Below are 27,989 nucleotides of genomic sequence, written 5' to 3'. Positions count from 1 at the left end.
GAGGGCGGACCGTGTGACGTAGAGCTGAAGCTCTGGCTGTTTATTGTTCCTTCCTGAGCACCGACAGAGAAAACAGGCTAACAGGCTGTCAGCTACTATTTTCACACGGTTCACGCTCAGTTTTACGAAGGTGTAACGGTTAAGACAGCTGACTGCACAAACCAGGGACCATGGCGTATGCGTACCTCTTCAAATACATCATCATCGGGGACACGGGTAAGCTGCAGCAAGTGCTAGCTAGAATAGCAGTTAGCATTCGGCTAGCACTGAGCTGGTAGTTAGCGATGTATTTCCGCAGTGTTGGATAGTCCAATGACGTGGTAAAAGCATAGACGCAAGAGGTGGGATGACAGCTCCAATTGTTGCCTGTTAACGCATCTGGATAATATTAAAAACCCACTGTCATTGACAAAAAAGTAAACAGAGGCGTCATATCACAAGCTTTATCCCCTCATAACTTTGGCGTAGCAGTCGCTGACACTGGCAGATGTTGGGCCTTTTGTGCGTTTGCGTCGAGGGTGGGGGTGTTAGCCACAGCTTGCTAGCCAAGCGAACTGCCTAGCTAGAATAGCTTCTCCACTAAATATTTAGCAAACAGCTGTCACGACTGCAAATTAACCTCACATTGGATCTTGATACGTATGACAAATAAGCCTACTACCAATTGTTGTCGTTGTAGCTACATTATCAGCTTCAAAGTCAACATTAGCACAGCTTCATATCAGAGAAGGCCAGACCGTAAAGCTAAAGCCTTTAATATTCCCTGAAATGGCGTAGAGCAGCTTTAATTTCTGACAACATCTCTGTTTAAGATTTAGACTCATTGGTGGCTTTCCTATTGTGCCACGTGTCTATTTTGCAAGGTTGTGGCACTCTATATCGCGTTGCCACCTAAGTGGGAAAACCGGCGACCACGAAGGTAATGTTGTCATCTCCTTACTGTTGGCAGGCTGTACTGATGAGGGGCCTTCTCGCAGCAGGTGCACCTAAAATGTTGCTGTATCATAAAGAGGTTGCAGCAGTGTCAGAGAATAGTAGACGGGTTTGACAGCCAAAAAACATGAAAGAACTGTTTACTTTTAGAGAGCTGAATTAAAGACTTGAGCTAAACACACAGTCATGACTCCAGTGTCCAGTAGGTGTTGTCATGCAACAACGCGCCAATTACATTAGTTGTCCGACAAGGCCAATCAAATGTGTATTACAGTGGAAGATATTGAACATGTTAGGTAAATACTCCTAAGACGTACGTACTGCATGCTTATTAATTTTATGGGTGTCACATGATTGGTCATTACTGGTGAACTGCTTGTTTACTACAGGGTTATTGCAAAACAGCTTCATGTTATGCCTGCTGCTGTTTGTTTATTTCTAGCAGTGAATGGTGTCCAGAGCTGCAGCCAAGGTCCTAGCTTGATTACATGTGCCCATGCCAGAAATACTCCGGATCTGTTGGGCGCAGGAGTTGGTTGACTCACAAAATGATTGCGTTCAAAATCACCACTGCATCAAAAAAAACAAAAAACTTATTTATTTTCCACAAAGATAATTTCATAATTTCATAATACAGCATGGGGGACAGAAATGTTGCCTGTGTGTGTGTGTCAGTCCATGACTTTCCACATATTCAATGAGCATTACACACTATCCTGAATTCTTTGTGGAGTGCTAATAAATCAATAATAATAATTTTTTTTTTTTTTTTTTTTTCCCCCGCCTGTTGAAGGAAAGGAAAGGGTAATCTCAGCTGTTTAAAAAAAGAAAAGAAAATCTGGTGGGAAGTGTTTTGCACCCGGTCAAAAGCGACTGCGAACACATCAACTTTAATGAGCCAAGCATAAACCCTGTCAGCTCGCTTGTTGGTTGTTTTCAGTGTAATACTTCTCAAGAAATTTCAAACTGGCACCACGCACATGTTCTTCTGCATTAAATCATATCAGGCATCATACATGCTAAATTTGTGCCAATGCCAATAAAGCTACAATAGATTAATATAAATACTGGCCAGGCTTTTGTTATCTATCTTTCTATTTATGTATGATGATGTTGATGCTAAGGCAATCATTTTGGACAAACGAGAAGTAAATGGCCTCACACTTCCTTTCATTTTAGACAGACGTCTGAAATGAGAAATATACTGAGGTTTGACCTTTTTTCAATATGATTAGATGCTTATTTTTGTGATTTATTTTCTTTTTAGAAGGATTTTTCACCCGTGAACTCATCAATCTCTTGTCCTCTTCCATGCTAATGAAGTTTCACAGGTAGTTTTATCTATTCTAATTATCTATGACTTATCGTGGACTTTAGTTTTTGTTTCATTTGGGTGTGTCTCTTTGTACCCTAGTAACTGCCACATTAAGTCAGAGCAAATATTCATATATCCATGTATTAAAAGACCAGAAATTTATGTGTTATAGTGGTCCATAGTGTCTGACAAATTATGTTTTGTCACAGAAAACTTTATAAAGCTATGTGAAGTCCTCTTATCATCCCTCTGTCTCCCCTCAGGCCACAACTCTCACCATTATCCGTGTGTCTGCGTCAGTTGTCCAACAGGACTAGGTGGAAGAGCAGATTAAAATCCATCATTTCACATCCGGTTGGCTTAGATCTGTGACAATCATTGCACCTCCATTTGGAGAATGAGGAAGACCCATTGCCAGTCAGTCAGGTTCAAGGTTTGATGCACAGGCATTGTTTCCTGACACGGGGAAAAAGAAACTTCCCAGCTGACAGAAACTGTATTTTTACTCACATTTTTGCATCGAATCTATTATTCTGTTTGCTTTCCAGTTAAGCTTCCTTAACCAAATAAACATCTGTTCAGTCAGATATAGTTTAGAAAGTGCTTATTCTGAGTATGAGTGACTGCTCCTGTTCAGGTGCTTACTGTGAAGTTGTTGGGTTTTATTTTTGTTTGTTTTGTTTCAAGGTTGGGATTCTCGTTGTGCAGTTAATGTCTTCAGTTCCTAATGAGCCAGTCATTACTGGGTGTGCAGCACAAACCGTATAACATCCTTAATGCCCGGGGTAGTGCCCTCTGTTCTCTTTTTTTCTCTTTTTTTCTCATCTATATGCTACTCATTAAGTACCGGCCAAAAATATTACTCAAAATAAAAGGAAATCACTATTGAACTCATTTGAGAATCCCACCATGTAGTCAGCAAACCTTACATGTTGATACTGAGGCAGACGTGTCGTCTGCATGTGTCTACCCTGACCTGGGATTCATTTTGGGGAGCTTCCATAGTCCACAGCCTTGTGGAGCTGTGGTGAATGTGTTTCAGGTAGTGCTGTTTCTAGCTGCATACACAGTAATGCACTTTAGCAACCACCTCAATCGAAACCTGAAGAGTTGTCCCTCGCTTACTTGAGCTCTAACACTGTTTGAGAACACGGTGTAACTCCAATTTAGGAAGACGTCTCCAGGCTATGGAGGAAAAGTGGTACACTGATGATAACCAACAGGAATGTTAACTGAGCCAGCAGTGTGGTATGTGTTTCCCAGCAGCTATATGATCTAACTTACATTGGTTTCTGATGAGCTGACCCATAGATGGGGTGGCATTCTCATGAATGTAGGCCACAATGATCTGTAGTAGGGTTATAAAATGAAGGTCTGGCTCAAAGATCAGTCTTCTAGATCCCAAGAAACCCCTTTGTTTATCATTTTAGACATTTCTCCATAGCATTAGGTATTGATGACTTGATAACTATAAATCTAAAGAGCCTTTTCACTACTTGGTGGCTTAATTCATAACAAAAAATGACGTGTTTTTTCATTACATTTTTTTTTTCTCTAGAGCCTTAGAGTCATTAGATTCAGACGTTTATGCTTTCCATTTTATGCACAAACTACAACTCAACTTTTTCCCCGACTCATGCCCGTTTAAAGACACTTGAAAGCGAAAATGTGACGTAATCCAGACCGTTTAATATAAAACGTATATGTGTTTCATATGTAGGATACTTTACTAATCGGTCTTTCAGGCCTGAAGGACTGAAAGTTCATGTAGAAGGAGTTGTAGTTTTTTTTAAATTTTTTTTATTCGTCATGTTGCCATGATTGAAGGCCCCTCGGTACCATTTGATCTGCGAGGATACTTTGTATGGACTGACTTCAGCAGGGATTGTGGTGCAGTCTGCTGACCTTGATTAGCATCAGGTTACTTCTGTAAGCGATCAGGGCCGCATTGTGCTCGCCTGCTGTAAACTAACACGTCTGCCAGATTGACCCTCTTATTGATGCTTTCGTTCTTTAAATAGCACGGGCTAGATTTAGGTACTTAACTTCCTAACCTTAAAGCCCCGCCAGAAAAAATGGATGAGGTATTTTTTTTTAACATATTTTTCATTATTTTATTATTACTGTGTTATGAGGCACTTGTAGACACGCCATACTTCATTAAGGGAGCTCAAGTTGTTCTGGAATGGTTCTCTTGTGAGATGACATAAATGTTTGCTTCTGGCACTTCAACTCAAGAAGGCACCAGTGACGATACTGGTGATCCTCTGGCTTTTTGTTTAATTTCTACTTTTTCTTTAGCATCAATGAGCATGCTAACACGTTCAGGGAAGCCGCTAAAACGTTATGCCTGCTAAATGTCAGCATTTTACATGAGTGGTATACCCTTTTTGTTTCTTTTTAAAGCAAGTATGCATTATCTAAACATTGAATGTCTTTGCTCATCAGCCCACACTCTTCTCTGGAGGACATTTTCATGACGGTATTGATCCACGGAGGGCCATAAGTGAAGCAGCTTTCATATCTGAGTGTTACTTGGTTTGTTTTGACAACTTGTGCGGGCCTTGGTCATGAAGGGCCTGTTGCTATGACGACAGTAAAAGTCAGCTTTCAGAAACTGGAAAATCACAGCAATCTGGTGTCCTTGTGTATAGAACACAGCTCAGGTTTCTGTACGTTTAAGCTGCATTGTTGTCCTGGATCGTTTGAAGCTCTTATAGCAAAGTACTGGGATGCAAGCCATCCCACCATCAGCAGTGGCTCTTTAGCTACTGTAGGCCTACTGCTTACAGTAATAAAGGGAAATAATTCAGATGTTTGGCCAGCACTTATCATTGGCTACATTTACATGGACAGCAATATTCTGATCTTAAGCTGATTAAGACTTTACTCTGAATAAGACACTGCCATGAAGATCCCATTGCTGGTTTTGGTCTTGTTTTCATTGATTGGGCTGCTTGGTTCTATGACAAGATCCAGCAAGACCAACTGCGGCAGAGCTAAGTGCAAAACAAGAAGGCTGCAGGTAAAATAAGACACACTTGGGATGAGGGGGTAAACCTAGGTAGGCCAAAGCTCCATGTTTTGAGGAACACGGCTGTAATTAAGATTTTGATTCGCGCAAACAACTAAGTTGGGGATGAAAAGTGGGCAAGAGTTGCTACTCAGACTGAGCTCTGTAACATGTAAACATGAATATGAATGGAATATCTAATGTAAACATATTCAGAATATTGTCTCATTTAATTTAAGGTCGATGGTCAAAACATTGCTGTCTGTGTACACACAGCCGTTTGTTTTTCACCTGTTGAGTCAGACCAACAGTGTTAATTCCACCTGTCAATGATCCCATCAACTTGGTCTATGTTTTCTGATAACCCAGCAGGTGTGTCCAAATTCAGAATTACCTCTGCATGATAATGTATGATTAGGCCTTATTACCACCCCTAGAAGCTGGAGGAGAGAGCTGTCATAGAAACACTGCCTAGTTCTCCACTAATTACCACTATGATTGTAGCCACTCTCACCATTTGAAAGCACAGCAGGCTTTGATTATAGACTGCTGTTGACAATTTGCTCACACTCATACAGCAGCCATCATGTTGGTACCTCTCGGCCGGAAATGAGAAGTTGAGCAATGCTGGAATGGTCTGTTAATCATTCTTACTAATTGAGCTAATTGGAAAGAAATTATCAAGTGGCACTAAGACACCTTAATGTTTTCTGTATTCGCTGTGCAGCCTTGGTGGTAGAAGAGCACACAGGTGCTTACTGACTGCACGCCTAATGGAGCTGAGAATGACTTGATTGTTGCACCTTCATATAGCTCCCCCCCCCCCCCCCCCCAATCCCTTTTCATTATCATCACACGGCTCCTGCCTAGCAACGCCACTGCAGCAGTGATCCTTGGAAACCATGGAGGAGGAACACCATGTCCCTCTCCATCACCTCCTTGTGTCTCTTTCTCTCCATCTCCTTGGCATCCTATTTTGTTGTCCCCTGTTCACTGCATCCCCTTCCATTCCACTGAATTTTTTATTTTTACACATATGTAAATGTATTCAGTAACTGTCGACCCCTAATTCTCATTTTGCATAAACTGTCGTCGGCATCAGAAAGCAGTAAATGGCCATATTCTTTGTTTTCTTGAATCCGCTTGACACCCTTGACCTTCTCGAAAGCTTTAATATATGATCAGGTTGAGATGAAGATGACTCACTTTAAATTAGTCTCAAATAGACCTTTAGACGTTCCCCGGTTCAGCACATTCCCCTCAGCGCTGAATGCAGGGGCAGATGCTGACATCAGATGCTATACATCAAGATGTTGTGGTAGGCTGAATTCATTATATCTGGAGTTTATTTATTCCTCTTAAACTTCTCTGCTTAATGACATAAATCTTTGCATCTCCACATCCGTGACTACTTTGCATAAAGTTCATGTTTGTGTTAATAAAAATCCTACAGCCACACGCATTTCCACACCTGCATATTAAAATAATGGCTGAAGAAATTACTTAAACGATGGTTTCTCATGGCTTAACTGTAAGACACATGATGGATTTCAACCCACATAGAAGAAACTTTAGCATAATATTTACTATGATAAAAAGCTTTGCTTTGCTAAAGTTCTGTTTAAATCAGCACTTAAGGTTGTAACAGGTGGTGGGAGAGCTGCTGTGGCACCAAACATTTCCGGGGTGTTTGTAATGTGTTGTTGCACGTATGAGGGGAAACGATAAAGGACTCTTTTCTTATCTGACGGCTTTTACAACCCGTTAAAACACAAACACAATTATAAATGCCATTTCAAAAGTCTTTTGATTTCACGCCTTCATATGCAAGGACTGTTATTTGCTTTTGGGATTCAATAATCTGCATCATAGTGCATACAATGTAGATATTGGTATGTTAAAAAGTGAGCATACATGACATTAGTTTTAGTCCAGTTAAGTGAATTTATGGCTGACTGCAACATTCAGTGCTTTAGTCATTTGCAGAATAGTGTTGATTATGAGCAGATTCACCAGTGCCTAAAGAAACCGGCAGCAGCACATGTAGGAAGCAGCCAGCTGGTCAGTTAGCACGCTAACAGTTAACTGAAGCTAGGCTTGTAGAAGTGTCTGAGCTCCCTGCTGGGGTTGTTTGAACTGGATGAAGACTCCCATGTTCCCGTATTAAATATGCATGCGTCGTATTTATGAGCCATTAATTCTAGTTGTACATGAGAACTCCCTGCAGAGTTTTTTTTGTTGTTTGTTTGTTTGTTTTCACCAACAAGCATTTAAGTGTCTCTGCGCTGTGCGAGTTCAGAGCTTGTTTTTGTAATTTCTGTCAAAAAAGAAATGATTCTTACGTGTGGTACTTTGTTCTCAACGTGTTAATGATTCACTGTTGTAAATTGTACTTTTTCTTTCTTTCTTTTTTCCAGGTGTGGGAAAGTCATGTCTATTACTACAGTTCACAGACAAGAGGTTTCAGCCGGTTCACGACCTCACCATCGGTGAGACCACCCGTCCACTTATTCACTCACTGCCATCAGGAAAACTCTATTCATCGGGATACCATAAAATGCCGTAGTGATTTAGTGATGCCAACTTTCACGAAACACTGTTTGTAAGAAGGTTTTCTTTCACCGGCTGTGCGGTTAAAGGTCACCGTAGCCCTGCTGACATTCAGACAGATCAAATCGCATCTGAATGGGGACCGCGCAGAGTCTGATAAAGCGATGCGTCCCATCTTAGATTTAAGATGTTAAAATGTTACTGATGATAGAACATTGTTACTTGTGGCCTTGTGATTCAGCAAATACGGAAAAATAAGTTTTACTTCGTTTGCTATTCAGAAAACACTCGAGCCTTTTCCCCTCCTTACAGATACTTTTATAAATGAGATATTTTGTTTGTACATTTTAAGTAACATTGCAAGCATTTCTAAAAAACATTAGCACAAACTTGATTTTTATCAGTATGAGTTCTGAAATCTTATCCCGTGTTATCCATTCAAAGTAAAAAAATCTGCAAGGGGCTGTGATTACAGTTCACAACATTTAAAAACCAATTTGAACTCCCTTGTGACATTCCTACAGATGAATAAAAACAATCATGTTGGCCAGTGGTAAGAAATGACCGCATCTCCATCTATCCAACTCGTATTGGTAAATGTGCCGTAAATCAAGCTTTTGTTCAAGTTTCATGTAGCTGCATCGGGAACACCACACCTGCCAATGCAGTACAGTGCTGGCCTGAGAGCCCGGGCTCAGGTTTCATTTGCTCTGAATTCTCTGTGCCGAGTACTCTGACCTGGTCCTGTTCAAACAGTCTGTTCTGTCTGGGGCTGGGTCAGAATATTTGCTCTTATCATGGAGGGGAGTTGACGTGATAAAGCTTTAGAAGTGTGCTGATTAGGCACACGTTCCAGCGCTGTGTCACTTGTTTTGTAAGTGCGATTTGCACTAGTCCTATTCAGATGCATTTTGATCACCCCTCAGAAATTGGAAGTTAGTTTAAAGGTTCTGTGCTAATTCACATTCACCCATTTCTCTGGTGATGCCAGACTAGTACAGTGCAGAACACTGCCAACAAATCAGACGAGCTGTTATAATCAGATTTTTCTGGTTGTTATCTGTTAAGAACTTGCATGGGGCTGTGTGAGAGCTGTTACCTGAATGCACCAGAAGAGGGGTCCACATCATAAGTCCTCGAGTGAACAGATGCTGGTTCTTTAAATGTATATCATATGCATACAGTGTATTACACTTAGATTTTGTTTATGAAAATGTAAAGTTACTGCCCAGTTGTATCTAATTCCTATTTCCCTGTGGTTTTGTATGTCTAGGTGTGGAGTTCGGAGCGAGGATGATCACTATAGATGGCAAACAGATCAAATTGCAGATCTGGGATACGGTAAATGATCTATTGACTTTTCTTATTTGTGTGCGTTTTTCTTATTTTTAGACTGCTGGCATTTGTCATCTTGGCCCTGACAGTTCAGAGGACCTACAGATGCACCCTGCAAGTTTTACCCACGCAGATACATGACAATTGAACATTTGTTTTGGATAAACGTACAGTAACATAAATATCTGTAGTAACATCAGTGTCTCACATAGCATGCTGACATTTTAATGAAGCTTAATATCTTTATGAAGAAAGCCATTTTTGACTGACATTACCTTGCTTAGCTCATAGCTTTATGAATCATAGCTTTTTTTCATAGGCTGTAGATAATTTCTGAAATATTAAATCAATTGTTGGGTCAGTGCACCATCAGCACATGCAGTTATGCAGCTGACCAGCAGGGGGAGTTAGAGCTCCATGAAAATCTAATTCAGGTTTTCCCCCCACTGCTTTTAAAAGTAGCAGCGAGAGGAAACGTGCCTCCGATGTATCGGCCTAGAGGTCCAGTCACTTTGTGAGAAAACACATTTCCTCAGCACCTTTTCATTGACCTCTTCAGGAAAAAGTCACGAGCTTAAAGAAATTAAATGGTTGGAAAAATGTATTTATGAGGGCAAAAAAAGATGATTGCACTACAATGAGAATTCAACCACACTCGCATTAAGCTGTGATGTGGGTCCGCAGCCAATAAAACTACCTATGTTTAAGAGATGTTTCATCTCATTTCACAGAGGCCATATCCTATATCGTATTCGTATCATAAGATTTATTATAAAATATTACTATCCTCATATTTTATAAAGAATGGTCCAATCCTGGACACAAAGAAAACACTGTATCTTCTTTCCTTAGCATTTAGAGAATTTAAACTGCTCTTATCATCACTGCCACCTAGATAAATCCGGGTCTTTTCTGTCAGTCAGGAACCTTCTTTACAAAAAAAAAACCTATTCAACCGAACCCCTGTTTCCCAGGTCTCAGGGTGCTTAATCTCTTATCTTCCACCAGATGTCTGATAGGAGTCTCCTTGTCATCCAGGTGTGGAATAATTATGGTAAAAATAGAAACTAGCTAGTCTTAGTTGGTGTTCATTACTGGATTGGTACAGTCGTACACCATCACCAAACACCAACCAACCGAGAAATCATTTGGATCATTGTGTGGGCTGCCCTTGCCATATGAATAAGTGTGTGTGTGTGTGTGTTTTTCTGCTTACAAGCCTGTTGGCCAGATGGCAGACAGACACAGTGTTCCCTCTCTTTCACCCTTATTTATCATTTATTCACTAATAGCATTGCTGGCTGGTTGACTGCTCTCTGAATGACTTACTGACTGTTTAGTGACCAGCTAACTTGGCGTTTGGTTCACTGACTGTATATCTGAATTGCTCTCTGGCGTACTGACTCGCCTGGTTGACTGACTAGTCCTCTGACTCGGTAACCCTTTGCTTAATTGACCAGGAGACTGGTTTCTGGCTGACAAACTGGCTGCCTGGACCTCTGACTTGCTGAATGATTCATTGACTTACTGTGGTTCTGCCTGCCTGTCTGTCTGTCTGACTGTCTGGTTTTTCAGATGAGGTCAGAGCATGCAGGGCTTGCAGCTGCTAGGATAGAGTGCTGTTTTGTTTTCTACTCTAGTCTGGACGAACACAGGCAACATTGTCAATGTACACTGGACAGAGACAGAGAATGAATAGACGTAGCGTTGGGGGTTGTGAGAATGCTGGACGGTGAAAGCGGTGATGGAAAGAAGGGATGCCTAGGGATTCATAAAGGAAGAATGAAAAGATGAGTAATGGAAGGAAGACACTGTAAAGGTGAAACAATGAGGGGGGGTGAAGACACAAGGTGACCTAGTGAGCTTGAGCTTGATGGACTGTCAAGTATGACATAAAGGCTGCAAGACTAATCCATAAACTGCAACAACACAGCTAATGTGACCTTCTTTGTTGAGCATAAATGGTGAAACAGGAAGATTATACATGCAAGCAGAGAGAAAGAAAGGATTTTGTGACGGATAGATGGAGAATGAAAGAGAGAACTCTATTGTATCCAGTTACAGGCTCTTCTCTGTGCTGTTCTTTCCCGGGCCGACTGAAAACCTGGAGCTGGACTCTGCTAGAAAATCAGGACTGATGCATAACATACATGAGGACTGGCAGATAACCAGAACTGGCTAGATGATGTGTCATAGCTCTGAAAGAACAGGCCCGTTGAGCCAGAGTCAGGCTGCAACACAGTCATGGCTGTTTGATAACCAAAGCATCTTTATGTCTGTGAACAATTAGATTATTCAGGCTTCGATTTCTGTTTGTTAAATACATGTATGTGTCCCCGCAGGCTGGCCAGGAGTCTTTCCGGTCCATCACCAGGTCTTACTACAGAGGAGCAGCAGGAGCACTGCTAGTGTATGACATCACAAGGTAAACTAGATCCGAGATCAATACATGTTCACTCTGAAAACACGCTACCCAGAATTTAACCTCTCATTTTAAAGCACGCTTCAATCCAGGTTCTGTATGCAAGAGGTGAGCATGTTGTGAAAGCTTGAGACATGTAACTCACTAACAAATCAGCTAGAAGAAAATGGAAAAGTGGAAACCTCTTTGTTGAGATTTGTGAGTAAGAAACTGTTGATTTATGAGCACATAAAAACCTACAATTCCCATTGAGGATAAAAAAATTAATAAATAGAAGTTTAGCATTGCAGACACCACATTTACTTTTTAGGGTGATTTCTTTCTCGTTTTGGTGTCTCAAATCAGTCACGGCTTTGAGTTTTGTCAGCCCTGCTTGATTGTAGACGTGTCTGAACTAGCCACTACTCGCCAACTCAATCGTGTTTGGCCTGCGAACATCTGGAGCTTCTTATCTAAACATAGAAAGGAAAACACATGACGTACTGTTGGGTAAGGCTCCGTTCGTAGGCTGCGCGCATGGGACGTTAAAGTTGTTTTTTTCCGACCTCTGGACGACAAAACCCATAAGTTTCTGCCTCGGTTTTTGCGCTCCGTAGCTATGCCAATTCTTCAGCATGTCATTGAAACTGTTGAATCAGAATGATGTTATAGCAATTCAAGATAGAGCATTAAACTTTAGATGATTTAACTTGGACAGATTGACGTTGACGGTTGTATTCTTTCTTCTCGTCCACCTAAATGCTTCACCAGCGGCCTTTGAATCCATCCGACACTGTGGTGCAAAGAAGCATACGGTGTATTGACGTCTACTGACTTAAAATTTGTTATTGACTTTTGTGGCCCCCAGAGGTTGGCTCTCAATTATATCATGACCCCGTGACCTTTAGCTCATTGCTGCCATCAGTGCAAAATTTTCTTTCCATACATAGTAAACTCTGTGTTAAATGAATAAGTACTCATGCAAGCATAGGACCATTTATTTGTTGTTTATGTATTTATTTCCTTCCTTCCTTCCTTCCTTCCTTCCTTCCTTCCTTCCTTCCTTCCTTCCTTCCTTCCTTCCTTCCTTTGTATACTTCAAAGCTCCAACGTGATTTGTTATGTCTTATTTTTAACCTCTTGGAGCTATTTTGTACATGCCACAATTGTTCACACAATTCTTTAGCAGCACTTCAGACCCAGTTAAGCACACATGTTGGATTCATACAGAAAATTACCATTTTTCTGCTCGGGCGCTCAGATCAACGAGGGTTTAAAAGCCCTTAATACAATCTGCAATGCTGATTAACGTCCTTGTTTGAAACTGGCTTTGGCGCAAATCGATCTCCATGGCACTCTTCTCTTATTTCCTGTTAATCCCTCCCCACCAACCCTCCCCCCACTTATAGCAACTAATTTAAAAAAATCCCAATTAGGCCAATTTTTCCTTAAAGATAAAAGAAGATTACTTCTGTTCAGATGTAAACATGGAAAAGATGAAGGGTAAGATGAGCTTTTTCTTTTTTTGTTAAATGGTTGCCAACAAATGCAAGAGGAAGTGACACACAGTCGCTCACAAGGGAAAGTCAACATCCCTCGTGTGTGTGTGTGTGTGTGTGTGTGTGTGTGTGTGTGTGTGTGTGTGTGTGTGTGTGTGTGTGTGTGAGATTAATTGCGGCTTCTTTATCTGTAATGGTTTCAGTTTCAAAGTGCAGTCAGACTGAAACCAGAAATCTGTGCTTGCTTTAACAGAAGGGACACCTTCAACCACTTGACAACTTGGTTAGAGGACGCCCGCCAACATTCCAACTCCAATATGGTCATCATGCTCATTGGCAACAAGAGGTAAAATCATTTTTCCCTGCACAGGGATGGGTACATACTGCCCCACATAAAGCTGGACCATCAATTATGTGTGGCAGCCACGCTTAAGAGCATTGTGCTGTATAACAATGGCTTATTACACATTAGTCTGAGCAGTCTGCTCTCATAGCCCAGCCCGGCCCTAATTTCACACTGTAAAGAGCGTTTAAAGTTGGAAATAAATAGGGTTGACACTAATGTGGGTTAAATGTGGAATTCTGGTCTAATTCAAATGAGGGTCTCACTTTTGCTTTTTGCTGCGTTAGGCTCACTCTGTACCTGAGGTTACATAACACACCAGTGTGTGAGATACAGTTATGTCATGAGAGTGCTGCCTTACAGTGCTGCTGGGCTAAATACTCATGTTAAATTTAAATGAGGAAGTGCACTTCTACAACACATGAGCGGGTTGGTGATGATACTGCTAGCTCTCACAGCACTAGTGCTTGGATAACCATGCTATGTTGGAAAAATATGTTTGTATGTTACCGTCGACCTAAAAATTGATATGTTCTTGTAAGTTGGCTAACAGCAATACACATAGCTCAAAGACAACATTTTTAAATTTAAAAGTTTGTAGCATATCATATCAGGGAGATGTCCAGATTCAGGTTTAACTGGTTTATTTAGGCAATCTCAGTGGTCCAGATTGATTTGGTAAATTATCACTGTACCCGAACATTATTGACAGGGATAAATGTGGTCACTGTTGTTATCTCATCTACTTCCTCACTGAAGGCATGTCATTTCGTCAATGTGGGTGTCTGTTTGTGTTTTAGTGACCTAGAATCGAGGAGAGAAGTGAAGAAAGAGGAAGGTGAAGCATTTGCCAGAGAACACGGCCTCATTTTCATGGAGACCTCAGCCAAGACTGCCTCTAATGTTGAGGAGGTAATCACTCGCATAGATTCACAAAAACACACAGTTATGTCCACCTAAATGACTTGATTAAAGGTATCAGCTTATCTGCACCTAAGCTCCAAGCTGCTGGAAGCACCACTCGTCTTTGTGAAATATATGCGACTCCCTGCAGGTCAACACTAACGCTAAACAGCTTTTCCCCCCGACAAATAAATCTTGAGCCACACCAGAATTTCACACCCATTATCTGCTCTTTCACAGTTATCGGGGCTGTGCGTTGACATCTGCAGCTTAAGTTAGAGCTCTATTTGTCTTGAGCACAATGCAAGCATAAAGACACTCTGCTGAGGAGCTGTAATAAATCGGTACACATTGTTTGATTTATATCAGGAAGTGTATTTAATCACCAAACCTTCCGGAGGTTGCTACTGTGGTTTGTTTTTAGCAAACAGTAGAAGAGGATTCACCCCTGCTGTGTGTTAAGGTTTGATTCATTACATAACTATTGGCGAATGGTCATCAGCACAGTGGATAACAGTTCAATAATCTAAGGATACATTTTGTTTTGATGTTCAATAAATGTTTGCTTACCATTATGCTAAACAAGCTAACAGAAGTGTTTAACACTACATTTAGTAATCATTTGCATGTTAGCAGGGTGGGCTGCACCGTGGTGAGGTGGTTAGCACCGTCGCCTCACAGCAAGAAGGTTCCAGGTTTGATTCCCAGCTGGGGCCTTTCTGTGTGCATGTTCTCCCCGTGTGTGTGGGTTCTCTCCAGGTACTCCGGCTTCCTTCCACCGTCTAAAAACATGCATGTCAGGTTAATTGGTGCCTCTAAATCGTCCCTAGGAGTGTGAACGGGCATGGTTGTGTGTCTCGTTTGTCTCTGTGTTGGCCCTTGTGATGGACTCCAGGGTGTACCCTCTCTTTTGCCCAATGGCAGCTGGGATAAACTCCAGCTCCACAGCCCACCTTAAAATCCATACAAAGGTTCTATCTGTGGCCCCAGATTTCTCATGCATAAACATACATTCAGTTCACAGAGATGAGATATTGCTGGAATCCCCAATGATGACTCAAACCATGTGGATAAAAAAAAAAAAAAAACAGTCCACAGAATGATAAAAAGATTTGTAACCAGCTTCCCAAATGCCTCTGATAGTGAATGAAAAATATAAAATATATGAATATATATTTTCATTCAGGTGGTTCTGCTTCATAATCAGAGTGTTAGCATCAAGTTGGATAAACAGCTGGAATCCAATTAATTTTAAGAAGAGATACAGAATCCATAGGTGTTAACAAAAAGTATGTATTCCTTAAATGCTTGAATGATAAATACCGCTACAAATAATTGTGATGAATGATTCAAAATTAAATCAGGTTTTTGTTTAAGCTGTCATGTTATTGTCACATTACACTTGTAATAAACCTTGTTGTTGAGCTGTTGTGTCATGGAGCCTAACCTTGGCGGTTTCACATTAGCGTCATGAACCACCGTAGGCACACAGAACACAGGGCTCCGCCTCTAATAGAGACACACCCCTGGTGTTGTTGAAATGAATGCATGGCGTGATCCCCTGGGACCCCTTTCTCACTTATCCAATCACATAAATAATCCCATCCTACACGGCACAGCATGCCAGCCAGGGGCATTGCACTCTGTGCGTGTGTGTGTGTGTATTTACATTGATTTTTGTTTTTTGTTTTTTTGTTTTTCCCTCTACCTTCTCTGGCCTGGCCTATATCATGCAAACACTCACACCCACACCCCTGTTGAGCAGAGCTCTCAACGGGGTTAAGATGAGGGGGAGGTGTGTGTGTGTGCGTGTGTGTGTGTGTGTGTGTGTGTGTGGTATGATTAATTTGTCTCATTAGTGTCCTCTGAATCCTCCTGATACCACTCCTCTCCTCCCTTCCCTTCATCTCTCCTCGCTCCAGCCCTCCTCATCCCTCGACGTCCATCATTTGCTCTTTACCTCCCCTCCTTCACCTCCCCCTCGCCATCCCCCCGATGTGTCTTCCACCCTCGTCTCATTTGTGTCTTCCTGCCCTCTTCCTTTCATTTCTCTCTCCCCCATTTCCTTCCTCCCACCTCTATGCCCATCATCTTCCTTCCTCTCTCTTGCACTATTTCAACCAGTTAAAGTTCATACATATTCATAGCCTCTACCCCACCTCCCCTCAGCGACATCCAGCAGCCAATCAGAGTGCAGGGTTTGTCGTCAGGGTCTGTGGGTGGACACTGGGCCTGATGGGATGGCCCTTAGAGACAGATGGAGAGATTCTGTAAGCGTGTTTTCATCGTTGCATCTCTCCATCCTCTCTTCCATCCTTCATCCAGATCCTAACCTCAGCCTCTGCTCACTTCTGTTCTTGTTTATTTCCTTTTATCTTATGTGTCCTTTTATGTTGTCTTTGCTGTTCTTTTTAACATCCATATTCTTTTTTTTAGGTCTACATTCAGTGTTCTTCACATCTCTCCTCATTTTTCTGCTGTTGCCTCATTAGTTTTCCTCTGTCAACTCGATTCATCTGCTCTTGTTCCCGTCTTCTACACATTTCTACTTGTTACTTTCTTCCACTCACACTTATCTCCTCGGTCTTCTGTCTCTGCTTTTCATGTCCTCTCATCTTTACAGTCTACACCTATATGGAACTCCATTAGCTAAACTCAAGGAAAAAAAAACTAGAAGATGTGACGGAACGGCTGGTGCAGTGATGTGTTGCAGGAAGGAAAGAGGACAGGAGTGAACAGGACAGAGTGCACCAGAGAGCACCCTTGGGCTCAGTCTATTTCCAACGGGGTGTCAGATAGGAGTTCAGGACATATTTTCAGTTCCTGAACACACTTCTTTTTCTTTTTTCCATTTAGAAGGCTTATTTTTGCATGCTATTACTAATGTGTGTGGTCTGAAATGAACCTGCTCTGTTAGATTTTTCCTCCTTTAGATGTGAAGTTCCTGTCATCTGAGCTGATGCCAGATCTCTAGTTGGTCTCAGTTGTTGCTCTTTTTTTCAGATCCTTTATACAAAAGCCGTAAGAGACTGTCCCTGGAGACTAATGCATCAATACTGTAATCATAAGCCAGTTGCTCAGGAAGCCTAATTCTACTTTATTCAATCAGCTTTGATCTTTTCAGCACTGTTAGTGTGTGCGTGTGTGTGTGTGTGTGTGTGTGTGCGTGTGTGTGTGTGTGTGTGTGTGTGTGCGTGTGTGTGTGTGTGTGTGTATGTGGAGAGAAGACAGATTGTGTGTTTTGGTGTTTAGCGTACTCAGATCTTGTTTTTGATATATATTCGAAAGGGCAACTGGCTTCTCTAACAAGGTCTTCAGTCATATTACCCACAATTTGTTTTCTAAAGGTGTCTGAAAGGGAGAATTTTACTTTTGTACATCTTTAACCTTTGAAGTCCCAACAAAACAGCATTAAAAGTAATTTTAATGACCAATAGAGAAACAACCTCACCAGTTTGTGGCTTTATTATTATTTATTTATTTATTTTTTACTTGGCATAAAGACTTGCTTGATCCAGCCAAACTTTTTTTTTTTTTTAACCCAGAATCAAGAGTTGGTTCTTAATGAACAATACCGTATTTTCCGCACTATAGAGCGCACTGGATTATAAAGCGCACTGTCAATGAATGGTCTATTTTCGATCTTTTTTCATATATAAAGCGCACCGGGCTATAAGGCGCATTAAGTGAAACAAAACAGTCAGTCAAACTTTATTAAAATTATTCACAATAACTCCCAACCTTGCTCAGTTGTAACATGTAAAAGAAAAGTCTGATACCGCTAAATCAAACTGTAGCGTATTCACAATAACTCTCAAAATTGTTCAGTTATAACACGTAAAATAGAACACAATACACACACTTTTTCAGTTCATTCGTCTTCCACAAATCCCTCAAATTAAACAGTTGGGCGATTACGGCATCCAGCATGCCCGGATCCATCTCATCATTATCCGAGTCAGTGTCATTGCTGTTACCTGGCAGTTCAGTGATGATTCCGGCCTTCGTGAAAGCTCTGACCACAGTTGAGACTGATACCTTAGCCCAGGCATCCACGATCCATTGGCAGATAGTAGCCCGGCGCTGTCTCCCTCCCTTGGTGAATGTGTGTTCGCCTTCTGTCATCCACTGCTCCCACGCAGCTAACATTTTAACTTTGAACGCCCTGTTGACACTGATATTCATGTCCCGTGCTAACGCTGTTGCCTTTAGTCGAATAGAGACTGTAGAGACGCTTCTACCCGCTGCTCTCTGTTCAATAACCCACTGTTCAATTTTGTACTCCAACTGTGGCCATCTCGCTTTGTTCCCGCGGAAACTCTGTGTGGTTTTCTTTACCTGGCGCAGGTCATCTTCTTGCTTCCTCCACTTCTGTACCATTGATTCATTAATATTGAATTCTCTCGCAGCTGCTCTATTCCCATGTTCTACTGCGTGACTGATAGCCTTTAGTTTAAAGTCTGCGTCGTAAGTGTGTCTCTTGACAGGTGCCATTTTTGGGTCCTTATACACACACACTGTAATATTATGGTGAATCGCAATATATATTACTCCGCTACGCTCATGACTACTGTAGCCGTAATGCTGCGGTGCGGCTTTACATGTCTTACTAAAACATTTTGACAGAGCGCCGTGTACCACACAAAATCGCTTCAGGGTCAGTAAGCTAACAAGAATAAATCCATATATAAAGCACTCCGGGTTATAAGGCGCACTTTTGTTTTTTGAGAAAATTATAGGCTTTTAAGTGCGCCTTATAGTGCGGAAAATATGGTAGTTAATTTTTCCACTGAGTACTTTAACATTAGCTCCCGCTGGGCATAGTTCAAGTTGCTGGTCTTGGGGAGACGGTTTTTGTTTGGGTTTCATTTCGGCTTTTGTTGAGCCGGCTCTGGTAAACCCACTCAACCAACAAGATCTTGCCCTGGTTGTGTTGACCAGGAAATGGATCCAACAAGTCACCTCCAAAAAAAAAAACACAAATCATTTTTATTTTTTTTAAACTGTTTGAGTTACACAAACTAGATGTAACATAGCTGCTTCGCTGTGTTTATTTGACTCCAGTGTTAACACTAAGCTACTATAACCATATCCTTCCTGTCCTCAGCTTCATACTAAACATGTCGTTCCTGTGCACTCTTGAGTGGAATCATATTTCCAGAAGTGCTGAGCCATTATGATTTGGCTTCGTCATAATTGTTACCTTCATGGACACAGACTTTTTTGCACTCAGCGCAGCTACACAGATTTTTTTTAATGTTAGGATTGTAACTTTGTTTTTTCTTTGGCGAAATTGCATTTCTGAATGTGTAATCGCTGAACATTTTCCACAGTTTCCGTGTGGTCTTGTGTAAAGTATGTTGTGTTTAGGTGCTGGTGGGAAAGCCCGACATCCCATACGCTGCAGATGCTCATAAAACGGCCGACAAATTCTCTCTCTCACACACACACACACACGCATGCACGCACGCATCTGTTTCATGACGCCTGTGATGGCTGTTGTTGTCTGCAGGGTGTGTTTTTTTTTTTTTTCCACTGATATAACTTCTGAATGCTCTGCTGTTTCGCAGCCAGCCCGTATGTCTGCGTTTCTTACCGGCAGTTGACACACCCATATGGAATATTCATCAAAGCGATCCGCACCTCGTCTTTAAATGTGACCAAAGAATACAACCAGAAGTTGAACTTCACTGCAATGAGTTTTAAGATTCTGGAAGGGAGCTGAGCTTGCTCATTTTTCAGGTTTCAACACAAAAATGTGAATCAAATCTCCGATCTGAATATCTCACTTCCTGTCCCTATCTCAGGCTTTCATCAACACAGCCAAGGAGATCTATGAGAAGATCCAGGAGGGAGTGTTTGATATCAACAATGAGGTGAGACATGCTGTACCCTCAGGTTTTTTGTTGTTGTTTTTTTCCCTTCCCTAAACCTCTCCAATATTTTTCTCTATCTCTCTGGGCTCCTCTCTTCCAGTCTTTGTTTCCCTCTTTCCCTCCCATCTTTCTCCTCGCTTTCCATCAGTGTGTGTGGTTTTGCCACGCTCCCTCTAGCCTAAAGAAAAAGGTAGGGGGAGAGACCCTCCCCTCTGCTTCCTTTGAGTCCAGCCAAGCAAAACTCCCTGCCTTCCTCCTATCCTCCACTTTATTTTCCAGTCACACTCTCTTCTCCCCTTAACGCTGTCTTTCTGTCTCACTCTCTCCTGGCATCTCGCCAGCTCATAAATTCCTCACATCCCACAAGGTCTCAGCCATTCGGCAAGAAAACAAACACTCACTCACTCAGCCAGCCAGCCAGCCTGTAAGTTGCATATCCAGCTAGTTTGTAAGTTAGTGATCCAGCCGGCCAAATTTCTATCTTCTTATTTAAAGAGCTATCATGGCAGGGAAGTCTTTATTGTCAGTGAGTTTGAAAGTTAGGCTGACTTCTTCCACATTGAAATAGTCACTGTTAAAAAATATTGTTCATTTAGAAAAATGACAATATCTCCAAGAATGCTGCCGGGTTCATCTTTACACGCTGTTTTTTTTTTTTTTTTTTGTTTTTTTTTGGGTTTTTTTTATCATCCTTGCCTGTCTCCAAGATCATTTACGACCATATGGAGCATGAGCGTTGACTGGACATGTGCAAAAAGACCACATGGGCAGATATGTATGCACGTTGACTGTCAACCAATCTTTTATCTGCGCCTTAACTGTCTCCTTTCACTTCAACCCATTTACTGCCAGCTCAGACACTCTGGCAGGTGGAAGTGTGCTCATCCAACAACACGAATGTCGTTGCACTTTGATAGATTCATCGTGCCGATGTTAAACTCATATTCAGCCCTCTGTTTTTTTTTCGTTTTATTCTTTCAATACGATGCTATTAACGTTAGCTGCTCTGTGTTTGGAGGGAGGTAAGTTCGTAGTGGCGTATCTGGCCAGAGACCTAAGTTTTCAGTCGTAACAGATGCTTCAGTAGCTGTTGCCAAGAATTATGAAGTATATCTGATATCTCAGGCCAAAGCAACCGACAGACAATTAAGCTGGTGGGAAATTAGTATCACGCCGAGCAGGGTGTAGCGCAGCTTCATAGCTCGGTACAATTTGTATGAGCAATTTGTCTGCACGTTTTAGCAGCTTCTTCTTCTGTGTACCATCGTCTTGTGTTACTTTCGGGTCAAAGCCCAGAATAGAAAACTGTGGCGCCTGCACTAAACTCCTTGGCCAGTTGAAGCCCACTGAACTTGAGCATGCAGTACTTTGACCTCCGGCCACATGACCTGGATGTTATACTCTTTGAAATTTTTTAAACAACTAATATTTCAACTAAAATTACTTATTTTTAATTTTTATTTTTTATTTTTACATGTACAGTATTTAGAAGTACACACTGAGTGATTGGTTTATCTGGTTTGGAGTGCAACATGATGGACTGCAAGGAACAGAACCCGTGTCATTGAATTTTGCAAGTGGCCTGTCGAAAAGAAAAGAAACTCCCTTGAAATTAGCATGTCATACCAAACTGTAGTTGTGCCAGCGAGGTTAAATGTTGCCATGTCACATTCACTGCATTATGCTGCGTTGCCATTGTCTCTTGTCATCCCTCAATGGTACCAATGATACTGATGGGAGTTGCAGTTGTTTTATTCATGCCAGACAAATGGGAGCCATTTGTATCCTATCAACATAAACTTATAATGATAACTACAGCGGCAATGATGTCTGTTTCCAAATGCTAATAAGGCATTTCTAAATTACTTTATGATGAACATCTGTCTCAAGATTGAGGTTTGGTGTGTTTTGTTTTGGGTTTTTTTAAATAAAGAAAACGCCTTGTCGGACAGAGGCACCACGTCTCCCCACCGCTGGATTTACTCTTGTTTGAAGCATTTATTGAACTTGTGGTAAAACAAAAAAGAAAAAAAGAACTCGTAATCACTTCCAGTGACGTTGCTTTACCGTCTGCCCCCGCTCGCTGCTTGTGTTGCTGACTTTATCTGGTACTTTTAAAAAATAAAAATTAAAAATCATTTGACAGATCTGACCTGGATGTGAAACTTGTCACTTGACTTAACACAAGTTCTGAGCGCTTGTGTTGACCTTCAACGGGCTGCGCTTGAAAAGGGGGAAGAATGGGGAAAAAAATCTATTGGCCCTTCTGATCGGCCTTTTCAGTGACCACCGATTCCATTATTTAGGACTAATATCAGCCAGTGAGGTTCACTGCCCAACATAAGTAACATGGGCATAATATTTGTTCATACAACAAGATTCAGTTTTGTTCCAGTAAAGATTATGTATTTATTAAGTGGACATAACATATTTACTGAAAGAAAACCATACAGTTTGGTGGAAATTGATTCTGTTTTTTTCTATTCATTCAACAAGTTGTTTGTGTGTTGTTTTTTTTCCCAAGTGTAGATATGAGCGTATTTCATTTCTGCCAATAGATACCCCTGAATTTCACAGACTTTAAACGTGAGGGTCATTATCTCTGTACGTAGAGTCACAATAGCGTGCACAGCTGCGCTGATCTCAGCTGCGCTGATCTCAACTGCACTTCTTGGCATTTGCCCTGAAAGAAGCTTGGTATTTATGAGAGAGGAAGACATGAAGCGTTTTTTAAGCTTGGCCATAAAGCTCCGGTTGGTTGTCATCGCTGAGCACAACACCGGCCTTGTTTGAATCACTGCACAACTTGTTCAAAGGCTGATGGGAAACAAAGAGTGGATGTCGTCAGCCATTCAGTCGTCCAGATGGTTATCATAGCAGCCTGTTAAGCAGAAAATATGTTTTCCGTGCCCATGTAATCTCATGACGTAAATCATGTCATGGTCCTCACACACATATGGCTCCAGAATTTGGGCCTGTGCGTACCAACAAACATGTGTGAACACATCTGGGTATGCAGCGAGCTAATGTAGTTAATAAACAGACCCGTGTGTGAATCCGCCGGCTGCATCCACATCTGTTTCGGAGCGTATCTGGCCCCTCAGCCAGCAAGTGCAGGCGTTGGGCAGACAGCACTGGGGCGAGCCAGCCAGTGAGTGTTTTTGTTATTAGTAACACTAAGACGAAGTGAAGGCAGGCCAGCCGGCCAAACCGCATCAGCTGACTGGCTCAGAGAGAGAAAGGGAAGCCCCACCAGAAATGTTGGCAGCCACTATGAGAAAACACACTCATGGCCTTAGCTCAATAAATGTGATTTAAAGGCATACAGCGTTTCCCAGAGGCACTACTGCTACTGAGTGTAGGAGGGGGAGTTACACTAAGAGGGAGAGATAAATATATACAGACGGAGAGCGAGCGAGGCTGAGAGTGTGCTACAGCCACGGAGAGAGAATGAGATGATGAAACGCAGAGGGAAAGTGAGCACTACAGCACAGAGAGATGAAAGTGTCTCCCTACCACCCACCTGACTGCCTCCCTCTCAGTTTCTCCTCTTTTATACGTGCCTTTTTTCTTTTTTCTCCCGGTGTCCTTGAGTGCTGCTGCTGGTGTTTCCTTTGCCTTTGTGCAGCGCAGTGGCACCTGTTGCTTCCTCTATGATGTGATCTAATAGAAAGCCCCACAGGCACTGTGCAGTGTTAATCTGACCATGAAAGCAATAGTACACAGTCATTCTTGCATGTTTTATCTGGTCTGAGTGCAGTTGCACTTTTTTTTTTTTTTTGCCTATACCTGTAATTAACATTTTTCTCTCAGATTTAGAAACACTGTGAGATTGCATTTTATTGAGTTTATTATAGAAAATTACATCATTTTGAAAGGTATTCTGCAGAAGGAGGAGGAAGTGCCTAAATGGTACTGATGGAACAGCCGATTGAATATTCTTTGGATTATTAGCACAATGAGTCTGATTCACCTCCACCGTATAACTGGAAGCCTGTTAAGTGGGGGCTACTTGAGCTCTGCTCCTCTATGAGAACTTGTCAACCTCATAACTTCTGTGAAATGGAATTTTTTTTTTGTGTGTCCTTAAGGGGTAAAAGGTGCCATTGCTCCATATATCCACCCATTTATAAAATAAGATAAAACTTTATTAATCCCAAAGGAAATTCTATTGCCAGATAGCTCCAAAATGACAGTGACAATATACAGATAACAACAATAAAGCATCAAATAAATGAGGTATGAAAATAAGTGTCTAATGAGTAGTTGGCTAATAAACAGTGCTCAGTAGAATACCAGTAGAAGTAAGATAGGTTAAGTATAAAGTAAAGCAAAATAATGGCAATTTACATGGAGAGGAATATTGGCATCGCTATTGAGAGGTTATATTGCACCAGATAATGAATGTAAAGATGGCACATGATATTCAATGTAATTGTACATGATAGTAACAATAATAATAATGAAAAGTGAAAATAGTATTACTCATTGTATAAAAACATGACATTTATAGAATGCAATACTATTTTTCATGTATGCACAGTATGACACGTATGTAGGAAAGATAAAAAGGTTAAAGATGATGTTTTAGTTGTTCGAGGACAATGGTCTACTGTATAGATGCCTTTCTAATCTTATGGACCGCTCAGAGAACGCTAACACTACAAGCTTTACTTTACGTTTAAACCGACTTCCTTGCCGTGCATCCAGAAACATGTTTTGAGTTAATAGCTCGACCCTTTACTCTGTCACACACTAGGTGTTGCATTCTTTCCACCTGAGGTTAACTGAAGGCAGCATCACCTCTCAAGCAGTTCCACTGTTGGTTTATGAAGCAAGTAGAGGCAAATGCAGAACTTTTAGGATACACTTTATTGTGTGTGTGTTCCTCTAATGGACAAGGCCTACCGTCTGTGGCCACATCAAATCAACATGCAACCATCAGGCAGCCACAGCATGCCACATGAAAGCTAGCTAGCTCAGCACGTGTTAGTGAGCTATTCAATCTGCGTTAGCGTCCAAATGGATATGATGGCGTTTTTTTTGGGGGGGGGGGGTTTTAATTTATTTTATTATTTATTTAATTTTTTTAATCCCGAATGAGATCTCTTTTTAACATGTGTATGTCTTTGTGTGTCTGTTTCCATGCAGGCTAATGGTATTAAGATTGGACCCCAGCATCCTACCACCAACTCCACACTGTCCAATACCCAGGGAGGCCACCAGGCTGGAGGGGGCTGCTGCTGAAGTCCCAAAACACACCTCCTCCTCCACCCTCTCCTCCTCCTCCTCCAGACCTAACCCTCCCTCCTCCTCGCCCTCTCCAACCTTCCTTTGCGTTTCTACAGAACTGTCCAGGCCCACTAACAGTTTGTTAACCTCTCTTTCTCCATTTTATTTCATCCATCCATCACTGCATCCCGAGTCTCTTGACCCTCCCCATGGGTCTCAAGGCAGCGGCCCCATGAGTCAGCCCAACTTCCTACTGTCCTATGAGGACAGAGTCAGCTCCGCCTGCAGATTTACTCACTTACTACACAAGTTTTCTTTTTCTTTTTTTTCTCTTTTGGTTACATAAAAAGATTTTAAGCTTTTTATTTCAAATAAAAACACACTTTCTGGAATGTTTAGTTTTATTCCGGCAGTTTAATCGAATTATTTCCTCTGAACTCTCACGGATGTCGTTGGAATATTTCCATAGTTCAAAAATCTCACAAAGCTATCTTTGGCAATGGTGAGCTTGCTTTGTCTAGATAGAGAAGGGACTGAGGGTAGAAATTAAACACTCTTAACGGCTGACTGTATGGAGTAAACCAGGCGCTGTGTTGTATCTATACACACATCTGTACATGTTTTTAAAGACTATGTTGATAGCAGGACGTGTTTCTACATGCTGAGTCAGTTTTCATGCTGTGCTTGTGTGTATAGGGACGATACAAGAATGCCAGGATGTCAGTTTGTGAGATGTGGGAGGCATTCAAGTCACTGTATTATTTGTCTATAAAAAAAAAAAAAAAAGTGCAAATCATGTCAGTTTTGTCCATCTTTTCCCTGCTTTTTTTTTCTCCCATGTTATTTTTATTCCCCTTCCCGTCTTTGTGCCCTATTTGTCGACTCACAGATGGTTTGTATTTAATGAACACTAAAAACTGGTTGTGGCTTAAAAAGTGTTTAATCCGCCTGGGTAGAGAATAAAGCACCAAACTGTCGAGTGTGAACGTGGATCCTTTCGGAACGACAGAAGATAAGCAGGAAAGCTGAAACGTTGAAGGATGTTGAGAGCAATGGCTGCCATTATGAAGTTGAGGAGTAGAAAGACTTGGAAAAATTGAATTGAGATATTTTTTCTTCTTTTTTTTTTTTTTTTTTTTAATTGTATTTATCGGGCGCATTTCTGTGTATATATTGCTCTTTATGTTTCTGTAGCTCTTTTGGCTGTTTAAGATGAGGCTTGGCATGGGGTTGTGGTCTCGTTAAGTCTTCACCAGGAACTGGAAAAGACTCTGCCTTGGGCCTTGGAACAGCTCTTTTGCATTTTCAACAATTCTCATTTAAACCCAAAGGAACTCGGCCGCCCTGTTACATGAGGGTCGCTGGTGGCCTTTCTTTTTAAATGACAAGTGTGAATGATAACAAGCTGTTAACAGGGCCAAGCAGAGGCATTCCGAGTCCCTGGTGGGGGACAGACTCCATCTGAAAATGTCAAAGCATCTCCCTTTTAAGCAAGCTAAGATTTCTACCACAGTTTAGCTGGCAGATATATAATGTGTACTGTTTAGAGCTTGATCGATGACTGCTGCAATGTTTTTTGCTTCACATTTTGCTGCTTCGGTTACTTATCGTTCACCTCCTCCTGCCATCCCTGCTCTTCCTCTTTCTCAGACTGTGCGGTAACCATAGCTCTCTACCTACTTTTAATGCCAAATTATTGTGTTTACCTGTGTTATCAATAGAAAAACGGGGGCAAAACATCAATCAAGCCCCTTTTAGCCTGACCTAAAATCAGCTGTCTGCCTTAACTCCGAACCCCCCTCCCTCTCTGAGAGATCTGGACAGCTGTAAAAAAAAATAAATAAATGACCCTTTATCTGCAGATAGGCATTTTACCACTAACTATGTTGCCGCGGTGCGTTGTACGTGCAGAGACGCACACGTAGGGATACGACGTCTTAGAAAGAGGCCTAGATTGAATTTTGTGTAAGAATTGGGGCATTTGAAATGAATCTAAACCCAGGTTATTTTCTCCCCCTCTATGCGCAGGCACACACCCAACCTGCATACAGTGATATGTATGCATGCGTAGATGATGAGGCATACGTGTATTCCTGTCTATCTAACCGAGCTGTGTTTTCTCTTCAGGCTAACTGTGTATCTGTTTGGGGCTTCACAGCAGTGCGAGTGAATCTGTATTCTTTGGCAGTGTGTTCTTCTCTTACGTTAGTTTTATTTTTTAAATTCTCTAAATATATTCAACTCGTTACTAATCTTATTCTGATGATGATTATCCTTTGTAAAGCAACATGTAGAGTGTGTGGGTGTGTGTATGTGTGTACGTGTGTGTGGGTGTGTGTGGACCCAGAGGGGTTACGGGGGGAGGATCAAGCCAAACCATTTATCTATCTATCTATCTATGGATTGATCTATCTTATCTATGTGGCCCTCCTCTCTCGCTCTTCCCTTCTTTTCCTGCCTCTCCTCCTTCCCCCTCAACGTTATTTGCTGTGTTTGTTCTTTGGAAAAAATAAAACTTAAAAAAAAGAAAAAATGAAAATGCTATCACAATAAACTATAATAAAACATTCTAAACTCTAAACATGTCAT

The 27,989-nt window shown here is 41.5% G+C and overlaps 1 protein-coding gene across 1 annotated transcript; it reads left to right on the top strand.

Moving 5' to 3' along the window:
• Window positions 1-27,981, top strand: rab2a (RAB2A, member RAS oncogene family). Its single transcript, XM_075483714.1, has 8 exons — window positions 1-216; window positions 7,679-7,750; window positions 9,085-9,152; window positions 11,489-11,571; window positions 13,300-13,392; window positions 14,190-14,301; window positions 20,100-20,168; window positions 25,320-27,981. The coding sequence occupies exons 1-8, from the start codon at window positions 171-173 to the stop codon at window positions 25,413-25,415; spliced, it is 639 nt and encodes a 212-aa protein (XP_075339829.1). The 5' UTR covers window positions 1-170; the 3' UTR covers window positions 25,416-27,981.
• Window positions 27,982-27,989: the final 8 nt, after the last annotated feature.

The sequence above is a fragment of the Odontesthes bonariensis genome, chromosome 14 (genome assembly GCF_027942865.1).
Source record: "Odontesthes bonariensis isolate fOdoBon6 chromosome 14, fOdoBon6.hap1, whole genome shotgun sequence".
Lineage (NCBI taxonomy): Eukaryota > Metazoa > Chordata > Actinopteri > Atheriniformes > Atherinopsidae > Odontesthes > Odontesthes bonariensis.
Note: the sequence above shows the minus strand (reverse complement) of the source record. Positions and strands in the feature narration are given on the sequence as shown.

What these genes read in the sequence shown, in the direction of transcription:
- rab2a (XM_075483714.1), top strand. Translation starts at nt 171, where the DNA reads ATGGCGTATGCGTACCTCTTCAAATACATCATCATCGGGGACACGG. An exon ending in AATTGCAGATCTGGGATACG is followed by an intron (nt 9,153 to 11,488) that starts GTAAATGATCTA and finishes GTGTCCCCGCAG; the next exon opens with GCTGGCCAGGAGTCTTTCCG. An exon ending in TGTTTGATATCAACAATGAG is followed by an intron (nt 20,169 to 25,319) that starts GTGAGACATGCT and finishes GTTTCCATGCAG; the next exon opens with GCTAATGGTATTAAGATTGG.